The 20,566-nt window shown below is 50.3% G+C and overlaps 1 protein-coding gene across 1 annotated transcript in view; it reads left to right on the plus strand.

Annotated features, from left to right (window-relative positions):
• SHANK1 (SH3 and multiple ankyrin repeat domains 1) overlaps window positions 1-20,566 on the plus strand; it is a 75,119-nt gene that overhangs the window by 39,175 nt on the left and 15,378 nt on the right. The window contains exons 15-20 of the mRNA XM_006868140.1: window positions 9,890-9,972; window positions 10,197-10,321; window positions 11,823-11,958; window positions 12,205-12,285; window positions 13,085-13,153; window positions 13,626-13,744. Of these exons, the coding sequence (XP_006868202.1) occupies window positions 9,890-9,972; window positions 10,197-10,321; window positions 11,823-11,958; window positions 12,205-12,285; window positions 13,085-13,153; window positions 13,626-13,744 (613 nt within the window). The remainder of the gene's footprint in view (window positions 1-9,889; window positions 9,973-10,196; window positions 10,322-11,822; window positions 11,959-12,204; window positions 12,286-13,084; window positions 13,154-13,625; window positions 13,745-20,566) is intronic.

Genomic DNA, 20,566 nt, shown 5'->3' on the forward strand with positions numbered 1-20,566 from the left:
GGGGGTCTCGGGGGCGGTCCCGGTGGGGGCTCCCTGCCGCAGCCGCCCCCCGCGCTCTCCTCCAGCTGGCCGGCCTTGGGGCCCCGGCGGCGCAGTGTCTGGTACATCTACAGGTAACGGAGCGCGCCACCCCCTGACTCCCAGTCCAGTGGCTCCCGGCCCGCTGTGACGACCCTCCCCCGCCGCAAATTCCCCACTCCTGGGGCTACTCCCCCTCCCCCAAGTCGCCCCCACCTCCGTCCCTCGCCCCTAACCTCTGAGTGCTATTAGCTTTCTGGACCCCGTCTTCAACCCATCTCTTCATCTGCCTCCCCGGGCCCCGCTCCCCTCCCCCTCCCCCATCCCTGGCCCTGGTAATCTTTTTTAAGGCCCTTCCAGGACCCCCTCAGGCCCTCCCTCGAGCCACTCCCCCCAAATGGACCCCACTTGGGGGCTCACAACCCACTGGCCCTTTCTGCCTCTCTTAGCGCCCCCACTCTGGCGAGCCCTCCCCCTGGTGAGCCACACTGAGCTCCCCTCAGGCTCCCACAACCTGGCCCTTGCCCCTCGGTGCCCCATATCCCCACACCCCTTAGCTGAGTTGGCAAGTGATCCCATTCATACCCCACTCTCCATTCACAGTCATCGCCCCCCCCTCCATCACACACACCCCGCCCCCAGCCTCCCCTCCCCTCCTCTTTTACCGCTGCGTGTCACTGTACGTGTGTCAGTGTGGCTATGTCGATGTGCGTGTGTATGTGACTGCTTGCAGCCATGTGAGAGTGTGTGTGTATAAGAGAGAGACGTACACACACACACTCACACCCAGAGAGCTGGTGGGCTCCCAGCTCACCCCCTGTACTGTGTCCATCTGTGTATCCCTGTTGGATAGTGTCGTTCTGTGTGTGACTTGGAGTGCTGGCGGGCTGGGCTGTCTGGGGACTCGTGTGAGTGTGTGTGTGTCATGGAGTGGATCTGTCCCAGGGACTGCGGCTGTGTTTCCCAACACCCACCCTCCAGAGCCAGGCTTGTCCCCTCCCCCACATCAACACCATCCCCCCCCCACATACCAGTTCCTCCAGGTCTCTGTCCCCATGTGCCCCTCTCCCTTCCCCCAGGGGATCTATGCCTGTGTGGGCACATGAACTGCTGGCCCTGTCCAGATGCGAGGGGCACGTGTGCGGAGCCATGGCCGCGGTGGGGCTTTGCATGGGTAGCTGCAGCTGCCACTTCTTCTGGAGGGGGCGCAGTCTTCTCGGCATGGGGGCCTGTGCAGAGGGACACCCAGAGAGGGGTTGAGTACCAAAGGAATGCCGTGTGCAGCAGTGGGCTCTGGACCATGGGACCCTAGGGGTGCAGAGGGACTCTGAGTGGGGGTGGGGGGAGTGGATGTTGTTGCAGTCGCCCTGTGTGGGAACAACAACTGGTTGCTGGGTTCTAGGGGTTTGGGGGGCAGCATTGTGTGAACTCCAGCAGGGCAAATCCACAACAGTACTGAGCATGAATGGGGGCCTGGTGAGCAGTGCTGGAGGGGTCGGAGTTGGAAGGAGGTGGGTTGAGGAGGGAACTGAGGAGAAAGCTGGGCCCCGTGCTGGAAAGGAGAGGGGATATTGATGCATGGGGGTGGGGGTGTGGAGGGGAGTGCTCAGAGTATGCCCAGAAGAGAAATGGGGAGGGAGATAATGCAGGGGAGTCGGAAAGGATTTGGAGGTGGGGATTTGGGCTGATGGAGAGAGGACGCTGAGAATGTAAATGAAATGCAGCTGCAAGTAAAAGGAGGAGGAGAATTGAGGATGCAAAAGTGGGAGGCTGTTTCCATGGATGATAGTGGGGGGTGGGCAGGGAGTATGAGTAAAACTGAGGGTCATTGAAGGCTCACCATGGAGTATGGAAGGATGAGGATGATACAGGCCAAATGAGGCCAAGGGAAGGCAGATAGATGGACATTGCAGGACAGGACACACGTGGAGGATGTGGCCAGACTGCAAGGGAACTGTAAGGTCTACATAGATGGTGGGGAGGTGTTCCCATGGGGTGGGAGGAGAGCTTGCAGAAGTGAGGCTCATGGAGCTTCCAGAGGATGTGGGGACTCAGGAATGGAGGTGAACAGAGACGAGTGGGGTACAGGAAGAAGAGATTCAGGAAGCCATAGGGGGCCACACAGTAGTTTGAAGTTTGAGGAGAATGTGACAGGACCAAGGTATTTAGTGAAGGAGCTAAGGGGTGCTGTGATGATGCGGGGGTGTTTGGACACAATTAGGGTGCATGGGCTGCCTATGGTGAGTTTTAATCTTGGCTTTGACACTTTTCTAGCTGTTGTGATCTTGAGCCAATTCGTTCCTTGGGCCTCCATTTGTAAAATGGGCACAGTTGCAGCTGTTTCCTCCCAGGGTTACTGTTGTGAGTGGGAAATTATGAAATAAACGTAAAGTGCTTGGAGAAGTGACTGGCATTCAGTAATAGCTTAATATGTGTTATTAGTTGTTGGTCTGTCATCAGGATAATCTGAATGTCAGGTGAGAGAGGACCGTGCTCATAGTAGATCTGGCCCACATGCATATATACTTGAGGTATAGGGGTGCTTGGATTGAAGGGTATTGCTGAAATTATCCAGGTACAACCTTGAGCAAGTTGAGTACGCTTTCTGTGTGTGGGTGGGTGACACTTCACCTGTCCCTGGGTGGCAAAAACAATTAAGTGTTTGGCTACTCACAGAAAGGTCATCGGTTCAAACCAACTCAGAGGCACCCCGTAAGAAAGACCTATAGATCTACTTCTGGAAATTCAGCCACTGAAAACCCTAGGAAATATCATTTTCCTCTGCCACACCTGGATTGCCAGGAATCAGAATGGAAATCGTAGAGACACCTACCTCAAAGATTGGTTGTTTTTACAAACAAAACATTGAGTATTTAACTGAGAAGAGATTCAGTTATTGTCCAGTACGTAGCAAATGCTGCTTAGTGCAGCATGGAGATGGAAATCTATGGAACAATGTTGTCTTCTGTACACTGTCCAGTCCTGCACCTTCCTCATAATCATGCTCTGCTTGAAACTATTGTGGCAGCCTGTGTCAGTCCATCTATTTCTCTTTCTCACTGGCCCTCTACTTTAGCAAGCACAGTCTCCTTCTCCAGGGACTGGCCCTTCCTGATAACATATCCAAATTATATGACATAAAGTCTCACTGTTTTTACTTCTAAGAGGCATTCTGATTATACTGCTTCCAAGATAGAGTTGTTCATTCTTCTGACAAAAGAATGATACTTTCTTATTGGTACTTTTAATATTCTCCACAAATGTTATGATTCAAAGGCATAAATATTCTTTGTTCATCCTTATTTATATTAAGGGCAGAATATTGGGGGAAGACTTATTTATGGGGACAGGGACCTGGGTGGCCCAAGTGGTTTGCAATCTGCTACCAACCTGGTGTGCATTAGACAATACACTGGACCTCAAAGTTGGTTTGAATTGCAAGGTTGGTGATTCCATTCACCGGCCGCTCCTTGGAAATCCTATACAGGGTCGCTATGGGTCGGAACTGCGGAACTGACTTGACGGCACTTGACAACAATACCAACCAACCTAATGGTTGGAAGTTCAAACACATCCCGTAGTACTGCAGAAGAAACGCCTGACAAGTTTCTTCTGTAAAAATTACAGTTGAGAATACCCTATGGAGCAGTTCTACTCTGTATCATATGAGATCACCACGAGTCAGAATCCATTTGACAGCAGGAATACGTTTGCTCCTTTTTGTTTGTGTTTGTTTGTGGGGTGTAGGGAAGATGTAGGTTGTGAGAAAGTCCAAGGGACAGATGTGGGAATGATTGGGGTTTATAGCATAAAGGAAGGAAAATGGGGCTGCTGGGAAGGGGGCTGAAGACTTGGATGGGAGTATCAAGGACGTGAGGAAGAAACCTGGTGGTGCAAGCAGTTAAGCTTTTAACTGCTAACTAGAAGATTGGCAGTTCAAACCACGCAGCAGCTCCGTGGGAGGACTGGGCGATCTACTCCTGCAAAGAGCAGTTTTCCTCTGTCCCATGGGGTTACTAGGAGTTGAAACCGATGTCAGCCAACCATCATAACAAGGGCAAGAAAGCATTGGAAGAGGTTTCTGGGGTAAGTGACGGGAGGGAGACAAGGGTGGGTGGCATCGATGGTGTAGTCAGAAACAGGTAGCTCAAACTTATTGACTTTCTTCTCCGCGCTCCCATCTCCATATCTTTATTTCCTTCCATCCTTTTCCCTGTCTTTCTCCCAACACCCTTCCACCCAGCTATACAGCAGCTTTGTATGTAAGATCAGAGGTAGCATGACCTGTCATGTATGGTAGGATGTGTTTATTGGATCATGCTAAACTGTGAGTCAGGACCAACTCAAAACAACAAACTTTGAGCAGGAGCTCGGGTAATACAGTGGCTAAGTGCTTGGCTGCTAGCCCAAAAGTCAGCGATTTAAGGAGCTCTGGTAGCGTAGTGGTTACGAATCGGGCTGCGAACCGGAAGGTCAGCAGTTCGAAACTACCAGTTGCTCCACGGAAGAAAGATGAGGCAATCTGCTCCCATAAAGATTTACACCCTCGGAAACCCTATTCAGGGTCGCTATGGGTCGGAACCGACTCGACGGCACTTAACAACAACAACAAGTCTCTCCGTGAGACAAGATGTGGCAGTCCGCTTCCAGGACTCTGGGACACTTCTATTCTGTCCTGTGTCGCTATGAGTCAGAATGGGCCTGATGATGGTACGTTTGGTTTTTGGATTTTGAGGGTGCGGTGGACTGTAAGATCGTTTGAACCACGAAGTTGGCAGTTCAAGCCCATCTGCCGCTTCTCAGAAACCATATACAGGGTTGCTATAGGTCAGAACTGACTCAAAGGCACTTAGTAACCAAAAGGAGCACTGTGGTCGAAGCTATAGGATAGGCACGGGACTGCTAACCACTAAGTAGACAATTCAAACCCACTAGTTGCTCTGGTGGAGTCCTGGTGTGGCAGACTGAAAAGCCATTTGAACTGCAAAGTCAGCGGTTCAAGCTCACCATTCACTGCTCGGAAACCCTATACAGGGTCGTTATGGGTCGGAACCGACTCGACGGCACTTAACAACAACAACAGTTGCTCCAGTAGCCTAGTGGTTACGAATCCGGCTGCTAATCTCACGGTCAGCCGCTCGAAACTACCAGCTGTTCCACGGGAGATAGATGAGGTTTTCTGCTCCCATAAAGATTTCCAGGGTCGCTATGAGTCAGAACCAACTCCACGGCACATAACAACAACAACAACAATTGCTCCTTGGGAAAAAGATGAGGTTTTCTGGTCCCATAAACATGTACAGCCTCGGAATCAACTTTTGATGGTAGTGTTTGGCTACTCACGGAAAGGTTTTGATTTGGTTAAGGATCTCTGGTGGCGCAGTGGTTTAGCGTTTGACTGCAAATGGAGCAGTGGGCAGTTCAACACCCCCCTCCCCACTGCCCCCCACCCGCTGTCTCTCCTGGAGTTGTTGCACTTGGCTTCTGTAAAGATTTGCAGCCTTGGTAATTCCCCTGGGGCAGTTCTACTTTGTGAGTCCAAACTGACGCCACACAACGGGTTTAAACTTTGGATGGGTGTATGTAGCTGTGTGAGCCTGGGCTGCCGTTTTCAGCAGGATGAATTTTACAATGAGAGCCGTGGGGGGCCTGGGCGTGTACAGAGGTGCTTGTAGGGGTGGTGCTGTGAGATACAGTGGGAGCACATTAGGTATTATTGGCGTGTGCTGGGAAATGTTCAGGGGGCGAGTTATGAGAATACACTGAGATCCGAGTGAGGGGGAGTTATTATTGGAACATACTGGGATGTGTGGGGGTGTTGCTGAAAGATACTGGAGTATTCATGGAGGGCTGTTATGCTGAATCTGTGGGGGCAGGTAATTGGAGTGCTCCGGGGAGCACACTTGCCTATTCGTGGAGTGTTTTAGGAGCCCTGGTGGTACTGCTAACCTCAAGGACAGCAGTTCAAACCCACCAGCTGCTCCTTGGGAAAAAGGTGAGGCTGTCTGCTCAAGTAGAGATTTACAGTCTGGGAAACCCTCTGTCAAATTGCTATGAGTTGGGATCGATTTGATGGTATTGGGTTTGAGTTTTCGGTATTGAGGCAGCATGGGTATTATTAAGCTATGCCAATGGGGTCTGGACATTGTCAGAATACACTAGATTGGCAGGGAGGAGTACTACAGGTGTGTGGTGGAAGGGGTTCCAGACATGACTGGCCAATGCTTAAGGTGTGGTGAACAGGGCAGGTCTGTGAGTGTTTCCTGGGCGCTCTGGGTATTATGAAGGAAGTGGACTTGGAATCAGAGTTTAGGTATACCTCACCTATACTGCTTGTGACCAGTCATTGAGTTAATTCCAACCTATGGAGATGCCATCTGTTCAGAGTCGAGCTGGGCTCCATAGCGTTTTCATGGTGGTGGCTTTTCCAAATCAAGTTGCCAGGCTTTTCTTCTGAGGCTCCATTGGGTGGACTTGAACCTCCAGCCTTTGGGTTAGCAGGACTGTTTCTGCCACTCAGGAACTTCTATACTGGGGAATTGGATACTCCAAGTATGGACCAAGTGTGTATTTCTAGGGTCCACAGTGGTGATTTCAGGGGCTTGGATAGCTATTGGAGTCAACTTGGTGGGTTTTGAGATAAAGGGAAGGCATTTTAATCTGATGGACGTTTCCTGGGTACGTGAGCATTACCTAAACGTGCTGGTGGGTTTCAGTGGTTTTATGGGGGACTATTTGTAGCACTGTGGGTTAATGTGCTGGACTGCAAAGTCAGTTTGAACCACAAGGTCGGTGGATCAAGTTCACCAGCAGCTTCTCAGAAATGCTATACAGGGTTGCTGTGGGTCGGAACCAACTCGGCGGCACTTAATAACAACAGAAAATTAGCATAATGGGAGTTCTGGTGCGGTGTAGAATAATGCACTGGACCACCGGGTCAGTTTGGACCAGAGGGTCATTTTGAAATGCAAGGTTGGTGGCTCAAACCCACGAGTCACTCCTCAGAAACCTTATACAGGGTCACTATGAGTCGGAACCGACTCAACGGCACTTGTTATTGTTGTTAAGTACCGTGGAGTCGGTTCCAACTCATAGTGACCCACTTAGCACCAACAAATTTTCATAATGGAGTCCTGGTGTGGCACTGTAGCTCTGAACTGATAACCACCAAGTTGTCAGTTCAAACCCACCAGCTGCTCCTTGGAAACTCTATACAGGGTCGCTATGAGTTAGAACCAACTCTATAGCACTTAACAACAACCACATTAGCATAAGGAGTCCTGGTGGCATCGTGGGTTAAGAATTGGGCTACTAACGGAAAGGTTGATGGTTCAAATACAAGAAAGAACGATGTGGTAGGTTGTTTCCATAAAGCTTTACAGATTTGGAAACCCTGAAGGGGCAGTCCTACTCGGTTCTATAAGACCACTGTGAGTCAGAATCAACTAGAAGGTTTGGGGATGGGCCTATACAAGGGGGCATCAAAAAGTTTGTGGAAAAATAGAATTAAAAGATAAGGTAATTTTCCCACAAACATTTTGAAGCCCACTGGTATATACAGGTGTCCCTAGGTACAAATTGTTAAGCATTTGATTCACAACCATAAGGATGATGGTTCAAATCCACCCAGAGGTACCTCGAAAGAAAGGTCTGACAATCAACTTGACAAAAACCAACCATTGAATACCCTGTGGAACATAGTTCTAGTCTGATGCACATGGGTTGCCATGAGTCAGAATCAACCGGCAAGTCATTTGGGGGGTTTTATTAGCATATGTACAGGTGGTCTACACTTTATAGAATCCACTGACTGAGTGAAGGAGATAGAACTTGCTGTGGCAATAGAACATTGTCTATGGGTGTTATCCAGTGTGGTAGCCAATAGCAGTGCATGGCTATTTGGGTACTTTCAAATGTGACTAATGAAATAGAGGAACTGAGCTATTATGTTGAATATTAATTCATTGCAATACAAATAACCGCAGGTAGCTAGTGGTTTACCATATTAGACAGTGAAGACTAAGCAGTGTTACAATAAGCTTGAAGATAAATAAATATACTATGTATCCATACAAGGAACCCTGGTGATACTGTGCATTAGGTGTTGGGCTGCAAACCACAAGGTCATCAGTTCAAACCCAGCAGCCACTCCTCTGGTCCTATAAAGTCTCAGAAATCCTATGGAGCAGTTCCTATAGGCTCACTATGAATTAGAATCAACTCAATAGCAGTGGGTGAGTATACCTATATATGAGGGGGCTTCAAGAAAGTTCATGGGAAAATAGAATGAAAAGATAAGGGATTTTCCCACATACTTTTTGTAATCCCTTCTTACATATAGTGAAGGATTTGGGGGGGGGATAGGAGCAGTGACGGTTTAGTAGAATTCTTGCCTTCCAAATCAGAGACTTGGGTTTGATTCTTGGCCAATAGACCTTAAGCACAGACACCACCTGTCTGTCAATACAGGATTGAGTGTTGTGCTCAATAGGAGTGCAGTGGCTCCATGCGATAAGCAATGGACTGCAAACCACAGCTTGGAGCACCCACACCAAATAGGGTCTGTTATTGCACCTGGTTCTAGGCATCCCTTGTTAGTACCCACTATTAAGTCCTGGGCTGCTAACTGAAAGGTTGGTGGTTTAAATTAAATTCACACAGAGGTGTCTCAAAAGAAAGTCCTGGCAACTTAATGTCCAAAAAATTAGTCATCGAAAACCCTGTGTCTCCACAACCCAGAGACCAGAAGAACTAGATGGTGCCCAGCTATTGCTACTGATTGCTTTAACGGGGATCACATTAGACGGTCCTAGATAGGGGAGGAGGAAAATATGAACAAAATTCAAAATCATAAGAAAAAAATAAATAAATAAGACTAGGCAAGGTGATGGTTGTAACAACCTGGGGAGTGTAGTGTGGCTGGATTGTACATGTAAGTGGGAAACGGGAGGAAAACAAGTGCAGAAAAAAGAAAGAAAAGAAAAAAGACCAGGCATACAGCTTGGATAGAAACTGATGAAACCTTTTAGTCATTCTTTAGATTGGGACCTGAACTTACCCTTGTGGCTTAGTTTCAGCTAAACAATAGAGACGTCTGTACAGTGAACAAAAACACTAGGAAGGCACACACTCTTTAGAATAATCAACCGTTTGAGATCAAAAGGACAACATTTGCTCAAGGACAACGATCAGAAGGTAGAAGCTACGGAAAGAAAAGAGAGAAAGTGGGATAAGTGATGTTTCCTTGTGGGGATTGCAATCGATGACTTGAAACAAAATGTATGTGAATTGTTGAATGGAGAACTGATTTGCTCTATACACCTTTCCAAATTCACAAAAGAAAACCCTGTGGAGTACAGTTCTACTCTGACACCACTGGGAGGGCTCTGTGATTTGGCAACTGGTTTGATCATTTTCTTCTGGATGAGGAAACTGAGGTACAACTGGAGAAAGTCATGGGTTCAAAGTTACAGACAGGAAGTGGTTATGGGGGACTTGAGCCAGACTGCCCTGGGGACTTGGACCTGGAGGCCCCTCGCCCGCACACCCGCATGCAGCATGGTGCCGGGTGCACGGTGGGCTGGGTAGCTGCTTGCTGAATGGATGGGAGGCTGGATGCGCCAAGGGATGAATGAGAAGATGAGTGGGGGAGAGTACACATTGAGCTCTGAGGGGTTGGCCTGTCAGGGTTGCTGTCAGCACAGGGAGTAGGTGGCAAGGAGCCCACAAGCAGGGCAGGGATGGAGGCTTCGCCTGGGTCATCTGGTTGCAAGGTGGGGGCGAGGAGGAGGCACAAGCTGGGAGTCTCATGATCCCTTCTCCTCCCCCAACACCCTGGCTCTTCCTCTTCCCCCTTCCCCTCCCCCACCAGCGATTACATCATCAAGGAGAAGACAGTCCTGTTGCAGAAAAAGGACAGCGAGGGGTTTGGGTTCGTGCTCCGGGGGGCCAAGGGTGAGTGCCGGCCGGGGAGGGGCTGGAGAAGGAAAGCAGATCCCAGGGAGTGGGGGTGTGGTACAGGGACCTGGGATGGATCTCAGCCTTCCCACCGCCCCGCCCCCGGAGTGCTGGTCCCGCAGCTATGGTGAGGCCTCTTGTGACTTGGGTCTGAGCCCCATCCCCTGCTCGGCCTCTCCACCCCCTCCCCTCCGACCCCGCCGGCTCCTCCCCATCTGCAGCGCAGACCCCCATCGAAGAGTTCACCCCCACCCCGGCCTTCCCGGCGCTGCAGTATCTGGAATCGGTGGACGAGGGCGGTGTAGCCTGGAGAGCAGGATTACGAATGGGAGACTTCCTCATCGAGGTGAGTCGGGGGGGGGGGGGGGGGGGGGGGGGGGCCGGTGGCGCAACCGTTGAGCGCTAGGCTGCGTGCCAACAGGAAGGTTGGCGATTCAAACCCACCCACAAGCGCCTTGCAAGAAAGGCCTGTCGCTCTGCTTCTGAAAAGATCCGCAGTGTGCTCGCGGAACGGATTTTACGTAGGAAACCTTGTGGGGCAGTTTTACTGTGGCACATGGCATCGCTGTGAGTCAGAACGCCACAGCACCTATTAGGATCCCTGTAGGCCCGATGGATAAGTGCTTACCTGGTAACGGAGAAGTCCGCAGTTCGAACCCACCCAGCTTCTCCGAAGGAGACCTAGCCATCTGCTTCCATAGCGATTCCAAACTAAAGATGGCAGCCTAGAAAATCCTATGAGGCGCTTTCACTCTTACCTGGGACCCCTCTGAGTCAAAATCTGCTCAATAGCACGCAATACCCCCCAGAGGGGCTCTCCAAGCCCCAGCCGCTAGCTCACCTTCCACAGGCCTACCTGGCTTCCTTGGGAGCTTCTGACACCCCTGTCTCCTGAGACCCAGAAGACCAATCCCCGGGCCCTTAATAAGCTGAGCCAGGGTCAGGCAAATGGATCTACCCCTAAGTTCTCCTTTGGTACCAGGCTTCCCAAGGTTCCACCTCCCAGCTCACCTCTGCCTTCTTCATTGATTCTATTTAAATACCTTTTTGGAGCATCTCACAAGAGTTACCTAGGGTCAGGCAAATGGATCTACCCCTAAGTTCTCCTTTGGTACCAGGCTTCCCAAGGTTCCACCTCCCAGCTCACCTCTGCCTTCTTCAATGATTCCATTTAAATACCTTTTTGGAGCATCTCACAAGAGTTACCTAGGGTCAGGCAAATGGATCTACCCCTAAGTTCTCCTTTGGTACCAGGCTTCCCAAGGTTCCACCTCCCAGCTCACCTCTGCCTTCTTCAGTGATTCCATTTAAATACCTTTTGGAGCATCTCACAAGAGTTACCTAGAGCTGTCCCCCCCCAACACACAGTACAGGGAACAGACACAAGGAACTCTACAACTAGGTTGGAGAAGCAAACTGCTTCTCCAACGTAGACTGGCCAGTAGGGTTCTAGGAAGGTGGGGTCCCTGCATGGGGTGAGTGGAGGTGTGGAGGTGGGGAGGTGGTAAAAGAGTGTGAAAATAGCAGGGTGGGAGGCCACGTTGTTTGGGATGCTGGGATGGAAATCACCCCTTTTCTTATCTGTCTGGTGTGGTTTGGGGATATCTGTATCACAGGTTTGGAAATCTCTAGGTGATGCACATGGTTACGCTTTGGGCTCCTCACGGAAAAAAAGGCTGGCAGTTTGAAACCATCCTCAGGTACCTCGGAAGAAAGGCGTGGTGATCTACATCCGAAAGATGCCAACTTTGAAAATATTCTGGAGCACAGTTCTGCTCCAACATACACGAGGTGGTCAGGAGTTGGAGCAGACTCACGAGCAACTGGTTCTTTCTCTGGTACCACAGGTGAACGGACAGAACGTGGTGAAGGTTGGCCACCGGCAGGTGGTGAACATGATCCGCCAGGGGGGCAACACTCTGATGGTCAAGGTGGTGATGGTCACTAGGCACCCGGACATGGATGAGGCCGTCCACAAGAAAGGTGCCCTTCCTCCACCTAGTGGCATGGCCAGTCCCTTGGGAACCCTGACACCAGGAGTCTAAGACCCAGTCCTAAGGAGCCCCCACTTTCAACCACCCCTCCCCTCACAAGGTTACTTTGTGCCTGACCCTTCTGAGTGGAAGCAGGTTGGGTGGGCTCAGCATCCTTAGGGCACCGAGGGAGGGAGGGGTCATGGTGGCTGCTCCCCCAGAGTGCTGATGGCTGTCCCTCATCCAACGCTTTCAGCACCCCAACAGGCAAAGCGGCTCCCACCCCCGGCCATCTCCCTGCGTTCCAAATCCATGACCTCAGAGCTGGAGGAGATGGGTGAGCTTGGCTGGGACAAAAGGTTGTGGAAGAAGGAGGGGGGGTGGTGGGGGCTGGGCAGTGGTCTCCCCAGTTCGTTAGTGATCAGGGGTCCTTGTCTCAGTGCCCATCCTGTTTCCCACTCCTCTCTCAGGAGTGTGTGTGTGTGTGTGTGTGTGTGTGTGTGTGTGTGTGTGTGTCTCGAGGGAGAAGTGTATGATAGTCGATTTTCCTCTGTCCACTTGTATCTCTGTTTTTTCGGGGTCTGTGTATGTCCCTCTCTGCGGATCGCTCTATCTATTCCTTTCCTTCTGGGCCATCAGCATCTGTCCCACCTCACCCCCCACCCCCATTCTCCATCTCTCCCTCAGCCAGGCCTACCCACTCCCTCCAGCCCCACTTCCAACCAACTGAGAGGAAGGCGAGTCCCTCCCTCCAACAGAGAGCCGAGTGGACCTTGTGAGGTCCCTGCCCCCATGACAGGAGGAGGGTTGGGCTGCTGACGGCTCCCATCCCGGGGTCCTGCGGGAGGCGGGAGTTCCAGAGAATGGGCCCCTCGCTCTCCCCTGACGTCCTAACTCTTGGCTCCTCTACTGCCTCTCCCCCGGGCTAGTCTCCCCATGGAAGAAGAAGAGCGGTGAGTGGGCACAGTACTGGAGGGAGGGCCCCGGATCCGGACCCCGCCCCTCCCCGACCCCGGCCCCTCGCGCGCTTGCACTCGCCCGCTGGCCACACCCGCTGGCCACGCCCACTGGCCGAACTTGCTCTGTCCTGCCACCAGGGGGCGCCCCTGGGCTTCATCCGCGTCCTTTGCCCACAGAATACGAGCACCAACCTGCGCCGATGCCCAGCATGGAGAAAAAACGGACCGTGTATCAGATGGCTCTCAGTAAGACGGCCCCGGCCCTACTCCCCGGGCTGCTCAGGCTCCCGGTGGGACCCCATGCGCCACTCCATCCCTCACCCCTCTTCTCTGCTGCCTATCCTCGACCATCTCCGTGCTGACCACCTTCATAATCCATGCTGACTCCATCCCCTCTGAGCCTCCTCTACCCTTCAGCCTCTTCCCCCTCATCACAGTTTATTCTCACTCCTCCCCCAGCATCCCTATTCACCCTCCTTTGTCCTCTTCTCAGGCCCCAAGCAGGGACATTCCTTTTGTCCTGCCTACTGGGCAGGGAGCTAGTGTCTCCAGGCAGGGCCCCCGGGGCGTTCATCCACAGAGATTGACGAAAGGGTGCCTTTGTCTGGTTCATACCAGGAGGGTTGCTTTGTGGGTTACCAGCCGCTCTGCCTCCATGCCTAGCCAAAGCCAACTCATTTCAATGTCTTTCCTCCCCACCCCCTCCGACCTCCCCCAGACAAATTGGACGAGATCTTGGCAGCTGCACAGCAAACCATCAGTGCCAGCGAGAGTCCTGGGCCCGGGGGCCTGGCGTCCCTGGGCAAACACAGGCCCAAGGGTTTCTTTGCCACTGAGGTAGGAGGCCTGGCTTGGGGACCAAGGGGTGTGGGACGGAGGGAGCTTGGCGGGGTGCACATGCCAATTTGGACCCTGGATCCGTTTCTGTTTTCCAAACCTTTCCTGGATTGTTGCTCTTATTGGGTGCTGTCTATGTGATTCTGAATCATGGCAACGCCACGTGACAGACTAGAGCTGCCCCGCCCCCCACCCACCCACCACCACCAGCGCCAACAGAGGGTTCACTAGGCTTCCATCTTTATTGAAGCTGATGACCAGGTCTTTAATCCCGAGGAGTCGCTGGGTGGGTTCGAACCACCCACCTTTCATTTAGTAGCTGAGTACTGCTCGCTCTCTCCCTACCTCAGTCTCTCTGTCTCTCCACTCCTGTCTCCTTTCTTTGTATTCTCCCATCTTTGTATACCCCCTCTCTCCCCAGCTCTCTATCCCCCTGTCTCTTTCCCCTTATCTGTCTCTGTCTGTCTCTCTTTTTCCATCTCTGTTTTTGTCCCTCTGTGCCTCTATCCGTCTCCCTTCGACTCTCTCTCCATTCCCCAGCCCGTGCCTCCCCACCCCCACCCCCACCCTGGCTCCCAAGGCGGGCTGTACACCTTGACTTTCAGGCTTCAGACCCATGAGGCTACTGGCGACCCACTGCTCAGGAGTCTGCCCGGCAGCCGGTGACGTCACTGACCTCTGGCGCACGCTGATTGGCTTCCCTCTCTGGGCGGGAGCTGCTGATCTTGGTTTGTTGACTGGTCTGTCAGGTCTTAAATCAATCTGCTCCTTGGGCAGTGCCTGTCTTCGCTGTCAGACCCACATCATGTCTGCCCGTCTGTCTCCTCCGATGTCATGCTAGCCCACTTTTGACTCCTCTTGGACTTGGAAGCCTCTTCTGTTAGTCGGCTAATGTGACCCTTCCGCTATCCCTCTACACCCTTTCAACCACCAACCACTCCCCTGTCACCCTAACCCAGTCCTTGTCGCTCTGACCCTTCCTGCCACCCTAATCCCTCCCTGTCACTGTGACCCCTTCCATCATATGACCTCTCCTGTCACCATGACCCCTCCCCTGTCACCGTGACCCTTCCCGTCACTGTGATCCCTCCTGTCACCGTGACCCCTCATGTCACCGTGACCCCCATCACCTGTCTGAGCACCCCAGCCCCCACTTCCTGTGTACCCTTCAGTTGGTCTTTCCCTTTTCAGCATCAGCCTTCCCTCTGCTCTCTTCCCCCAGCCTGGATGTAGTTTCCCTTTCCAGCCCTCAGCAGTCCTGAGTCCTTTCTCACTAACTCTTTGTACCCCTCTCCTTACATTTGTCATGGGATCGTAGGACTTTCTGATCTCTCAGATCTCTCTCCTCCAAAGCCTTGTTCATCTTCTACTCCCTGGCTCACGTAGGGCCCTTCTCTCTGATCTGCGATGGCATCTGTCATCGTCATTAGAATTGTTTGTTGGTGGTAGTGACGGTGTTGTTAAGTGCCATCGAGTCTGTTCTGACTCATAGCGACCCTATATGGGGTTTCTGAGGCTGTAAATCTTTACGGTCCCAGAAAGCCTCATGTTTCTCCCCTGGAACCTCTGGTAGTTTCCAACTACTGACTTTGAGGTTAGCAGCCCGCCTCCTAAGCACTACTGTGGTAAGTGCTGCCGTGTGGATTCTGACTCACAGTGACCCTGTGGACGTAGTAGAACCACTCCATAGGGTTTTCTTTGGCTGCCATCTTTACAGAAGCAGATTGCCAACTTTTTCTTCTGTAGGCATCTCTGGGTGGATTCGAACTGTTAACCTTTCCGTTTACAGCCGAGAGCCACCAGGGCTCAAGAACAGTGTCATCAAGCGGTTGGCAAAGGGTCTCACATAGATATTTCCCTTCCCTTTCCACTCCTCATTCTTTTCCCTCCATAGGCTGCTTCTATTTCTTGGGGGGCTCTGCTTCCTGATACAACATGGTGTCAGAGTACCAAGTAAGCCCAGGCTTCCTTACTAATCTATAGTGAGCTAGTGCACATGTGGTCATCACATTGAAGGTTTTGCTTCTCAGTCTGGCTGGCGTCTGTCACTCTCCCAACCCCACACCACCTTCCCACAGACTCAATCAAAGCCTCTTTTCAAATTTACAAACCCCGACAGTGAAGGGGTACCCAGGAAGCAAGATAAACAGGGGCTTACTTGTACGTACTTACTAATCTGTAGTGCACACTCTCACAGGTTTTACACAAATAAGTCGTTGCTCACATTGCTTCCAAGCAGTCCCTACCGTGGCTTAGGAACAACTTGCTGGGGGAAAAAAAAAGACTTGATGTTTCCAAGTGGAGTCCAGTGGCCCAAAGGGAGGTGACCCTGGCTATCTGGTTGGCCAGCCAAAGTGAAAGACCTCAGGAGCCAGAGCACACCTTCTGTTCAGGTGTCCACTCACTTGAGTGACAAATTCTTTTCTGTCTTACAGTCCTCTCATCTTCAAAGAGAATTCATAAGCCCCTGAATGCAAGTCTTTACCAGCTATAGGGACAGGACCAAAAGCCAGACAGGGTATTTGGCCCCTCCCCTGTTACCGTGAGGTGTAGGACGAAGGAGAAGATTAAGTAATAATAATAATAAAATTAGAAAAATCGAGGGGAGTTGAATAGGCTGAGACTCACACTCATAGAATAACAGAATGGGGAAATTTAGTCAAAATGGGGGTTCTTGAGGCTACCTCACAGGGATATTGGTTTTTGCCCTCAGAGTCTTCCTCCATCTTGCTGGGATGTCTTATGATAACACCAGTCAGTCCTTCATTCTACAATTATTTATTTAAAACAATAATTTTGTGTTCTCCATGCAGGTTTTCATAGCACATTCGATTCCCATTCAACCATTTCTACCTAAGTTGTTCAGTGGCATTGATTACATTCTTCACAGTGTGTGAGCATTCTCTTGATATCCATAATGGTTGTTCCATTTCCATTCAAATAGTTTCCCTGCCTCTTTAGCTTCTCATCTTTGCTTTAAAGTCATTGTTGACTATTTAATCTCATATAGGTGATTATTTAAAGGAGTGCAGTACCAATCTGTTATTTAGCTAAAGAAATTACATCAGGGGATAGTTTTGGTTGGTTCAAGGTTTGAAGAGCATCCAAGGGCCATCTTGGGAAGTCGTCTAGTCTCAATTAGCCCAGTAAGTCAGTCTAGACTTTTTAAAAATTCGAGTTCTGTTCCATATTTCTCTCCCATTCTCTAGGACCCACCCATTGCGGTCTTGCTGAGTAGCAGTAAGAGAGCACCATCTAGTTCCTCTGATCTCGGGGTAGTACAGATGTTTACTGAGCTGTTTACTGAGCATGTACTATGTATGTGTTGGACCTACTGCTGGGCTCTGGGCATGAGGAGTGTAAGAGGGAGCCCGTCAAACACGGTCACGTCCCTTAGAGAATTTACATTTTGGTTGATAAGTGGAGCAGAACCGGGTTGTATGTAATGTTGTGACATGCCATCGAGTCAGTTCGGACTCACAGCGACCCTGAATAGGGTTTCCAAGGAGAGGCTGGTGGGTTTAAACCACTGACCTTGCAGCTCAAACTGACCATGCAGTCCGGCACATTAACCCACAGCGCCACACCAGGATTCCATGGGTTATATGTAATAGGAACTCCCAAATAATAGTTGCTTTGTTGTTGTCATTGTTTAGTGCCGTCAAGTGGGTCCTGACTCATAGGGACCCTGTATAAGGCTTCTGAAGAGCGACTGGTGGGTTTGAACCATCGACCTTGTGGCTCAAACTGATCTTGCAGCCCAGCGCATTATCCTGCAGCGCCACACCAGGACCCTAGTAGTTGCTTGGACAAGATAAATGCTTACATCTCTCTCATGAGGAAGATGTCTAGAATAGGATGTTCTATGCATGTTGTGAAGACTTAGGATCCTTCTCCTCGTTAGCCCCACCATTCTCTCTTTGCTTCCATCCAGGAGACCACCTTATAGTCCAAAGTGGCTGCTGGAGCACTAGCTATTGCATCAACATTCCTGGTAGCAGAGACAAGAAAGGGTAGAAAGGCAAAAAGGCAAAAGAGGGCATCTTACTGCTTCTTGGGTTCCCTCTAGTGGTGTTTTCTAGAAATAGCATACAACGAAAACACTTCCATGCATGCACCTGGACGGGCCCTCATCACCTGACCACACCTAGCTGCAAGGAAGGCTGATAAACTTAAGTCTTTTAGTACCACTTGCCCTCAAATTGATTCAAACTCATGGTAACCCTTTGTGTGTCAGAGTAGAACTGTGCTCCATAGAACTTTTCATGGCTGGTTTTTTGGAAGCAGATTGACAAGTCTTCCTTCTGAGGTGCCTCTGGGTGGACCTGAACCTCCAGACTTTCAGGTAGCAGCAGTTCGTGTTCATCATTTGCACCACCAGGTCTGGCAATAGGTGCCAGAAAAGATTTGAGGTTTTCTTACGCAGGAAGAAGGGTGGTGTGGATATTGGACAGCCTGTCTAGGGAGACAGGCAATAAACAAACCATTAAGCAGTTACGATTGTTCCAAACTCTAGTAGATGAAAGATGTTGTTGTAATATAGAATAACAGAAGGAAGCCTTTTTGAGGAAGAGACATTGGAACAGAAATCTTCAGGGAATCTGAAGCTTCCACCATGTCTCATGACATCTCCCACCTCTTTCCCCCTGGCTTACCTCCTATGGGCACATTGAGCCTCCTTAGGATTCCTTGAGCATACCAGACCCACTCCTACCTCTGAACCTTTGTATTGGCTATTCCTTCTGCCTAAACACTCTTCCTTGAATTGCTACATGGCCCCCTTCACTTCCTTCCGGCGTTTGCTCAAATACGTTCTCAGTGAGGCCTTCCTTGATCCCCTTTCCCTCCCCCATAATTTATTTTGCTGCTGCTGTTGTTAAGAACACACACTGCATAAGTATGCACCAATTCAAGAGTTTCTACATGGGCGATTCCAGGGACGCTGATTCCATTCTTTGAGTTGTGCAGCCGTCCTCCCCCACCCCCCGCTCCTTTTCTGGATTGTCCCTCCCCTAATCACATCAACTCACTGCCCTGTAAGGTTCCTGTATAACCCTTTAGATTGCTGTTGTCGGTTTGATCCTGGATGTTATTGTTAAATGCTGTTGAATTGGTTCCAACTTATAGCAACCTTGTATAGGCTTTCCAAAGAGCAGCTGGTGGGTTTGAACCGCTGACCTTGAGGTTAGCATTCCAGTGCTTACTGTACAGCCCTGAGCCAGGACTCCCATAATGCTAAAGACAGACCTTCTGACCAGTTATGCAAAACTGTTGTTTGAGTTAAAGGAGACTACAAGGGATTTTTTTGTTAACATTTTAAAGATGATCTCAGGTTAGTAGTTTTGGGGGGGTTCATCCAGCCCCCATGGATCCAGAAAGTTCAGATTAACAGTTTAGAGATGATCTCAGGTTAGTAGTTTTGGGGGGTTCATCCAGCCCTATGGCTCCAGAAAGTTCAGATTCCATGAGCATTTGAAATTCCATTCTGCATTTTGCCCCCTTTAGATCAACATTTTTCTATGGAATCTTTGATCAAAAACAGTCAGTAATGGTAGCTGGGACTATGTTATTTTAAGTCATACTCTCCCTGTCTCTTGTTCCTTATCTCCCCATTTAAGTCATGCTCCGTTTTGATAATTAATTTTCTTTATGGTCTACCTGCGCTCTGTGTGAGCGGGGGCTTTTGTCTGTTTTGTTTCCTGGTGTATCTGCAGCAGCTAGACGAGTCCTTGGCACTGAGGGTGCTCAGTAAATATTTGTGGAATGAAGAATACATGGTGGCCCAGGGAAGGGAGTGCACCCCTTCTGACAGTGCCACCTAGTATAGTCTGCACCCCTGCACCCCACTAATGGGGAGTCAGAACCCAGGAGTGCCTGAAGTTGGCTTTTCCCTAAGTGGCACAACAATTAGGCATTTGCCTACAAACTGAAAGATTGTAGACACCCGGAAGAAAAGCTTGGCAATCTACTGCAGAAAATACCAGTCATTGAAATCTTCTCCTCTGATGCACATGGAGGTGCTATGAGTCAGAATCAACTGGACAGCGTCTAGTGAACTGGGTCTAGCTGATGGGTAGCGTAAACAGTTGGTGCATTTGGCTACTGGCTGAAAAGTTGGTGGCTCAAGTTTTCCCAGAGGCACTTTGGAAGAAAGTCCTGGTGATTTACTTGTGAAAAAATCAGCCATTGAAAATCCTATGGAGTCGTTCTATTCTGACACACATGTGGAGACATCATGAGTAAAAACTGACCAACAGAAAGTGGAACGTCACTGTATGGTTTCAAGCAGGGTATTGGTATAACCTGACTTTCCTTTTGGAAGAGTCTTTGGACTGCTGTGTGGAAAACAGGGGGTAAGCTTGGGGGTCAAGAGTGGTAGCAGACCCAGGTACAACAATTGGTGTTTATTCACCTGAAACGACAGCGGAAGGAGAGTCAGGAATCCAAGGAAGAAACCCAGTGCATGAACAGCTGCCCCTTTTTCCATGAGACCAGAAGAACTAGATGGTGTCCCGTGACCGTTATTGAATGTTTTGACCAAAGATTCTGAGAAAACCTTCAAACTTTTAACCTTAAACTCAAACTATCCCCTGAAGTCGTCTTGGAACCAAAACATAGTTTCTCTTCGTTAGTAAAGTAGATCTGCACTGAGCATTATGTTTTAATTTTAAAGAACTCTGGTAGCGTAGTGGTTACGAATCGGGCTGCAAACCTTAAGGCCAGCAGTTCGAAACTACCAGCTGCTCCGCGGGAGAAAGATGAGGCGTTCTGCTCCCATGAAGATTTACAGCATCGGAAACCCTGTACAGGGTCGCTATGGGT

This window comes from Chrysochloris asiatica, unplaced genomic scaffold (assembly GCF_000296735.1).
Source record: "Chrysochloris asiatica unplaced genomic scaffold, ChrAsi1.0 scaffold00116, whole genome shotgun sequence".
NCBI classification, from domain to species: Eukaryota; Metazoa; Chordata; class Mammalia; order Afrosoricida; family Chrysochloridae; genus Chrysochloris; species Chrysochloris asiatica.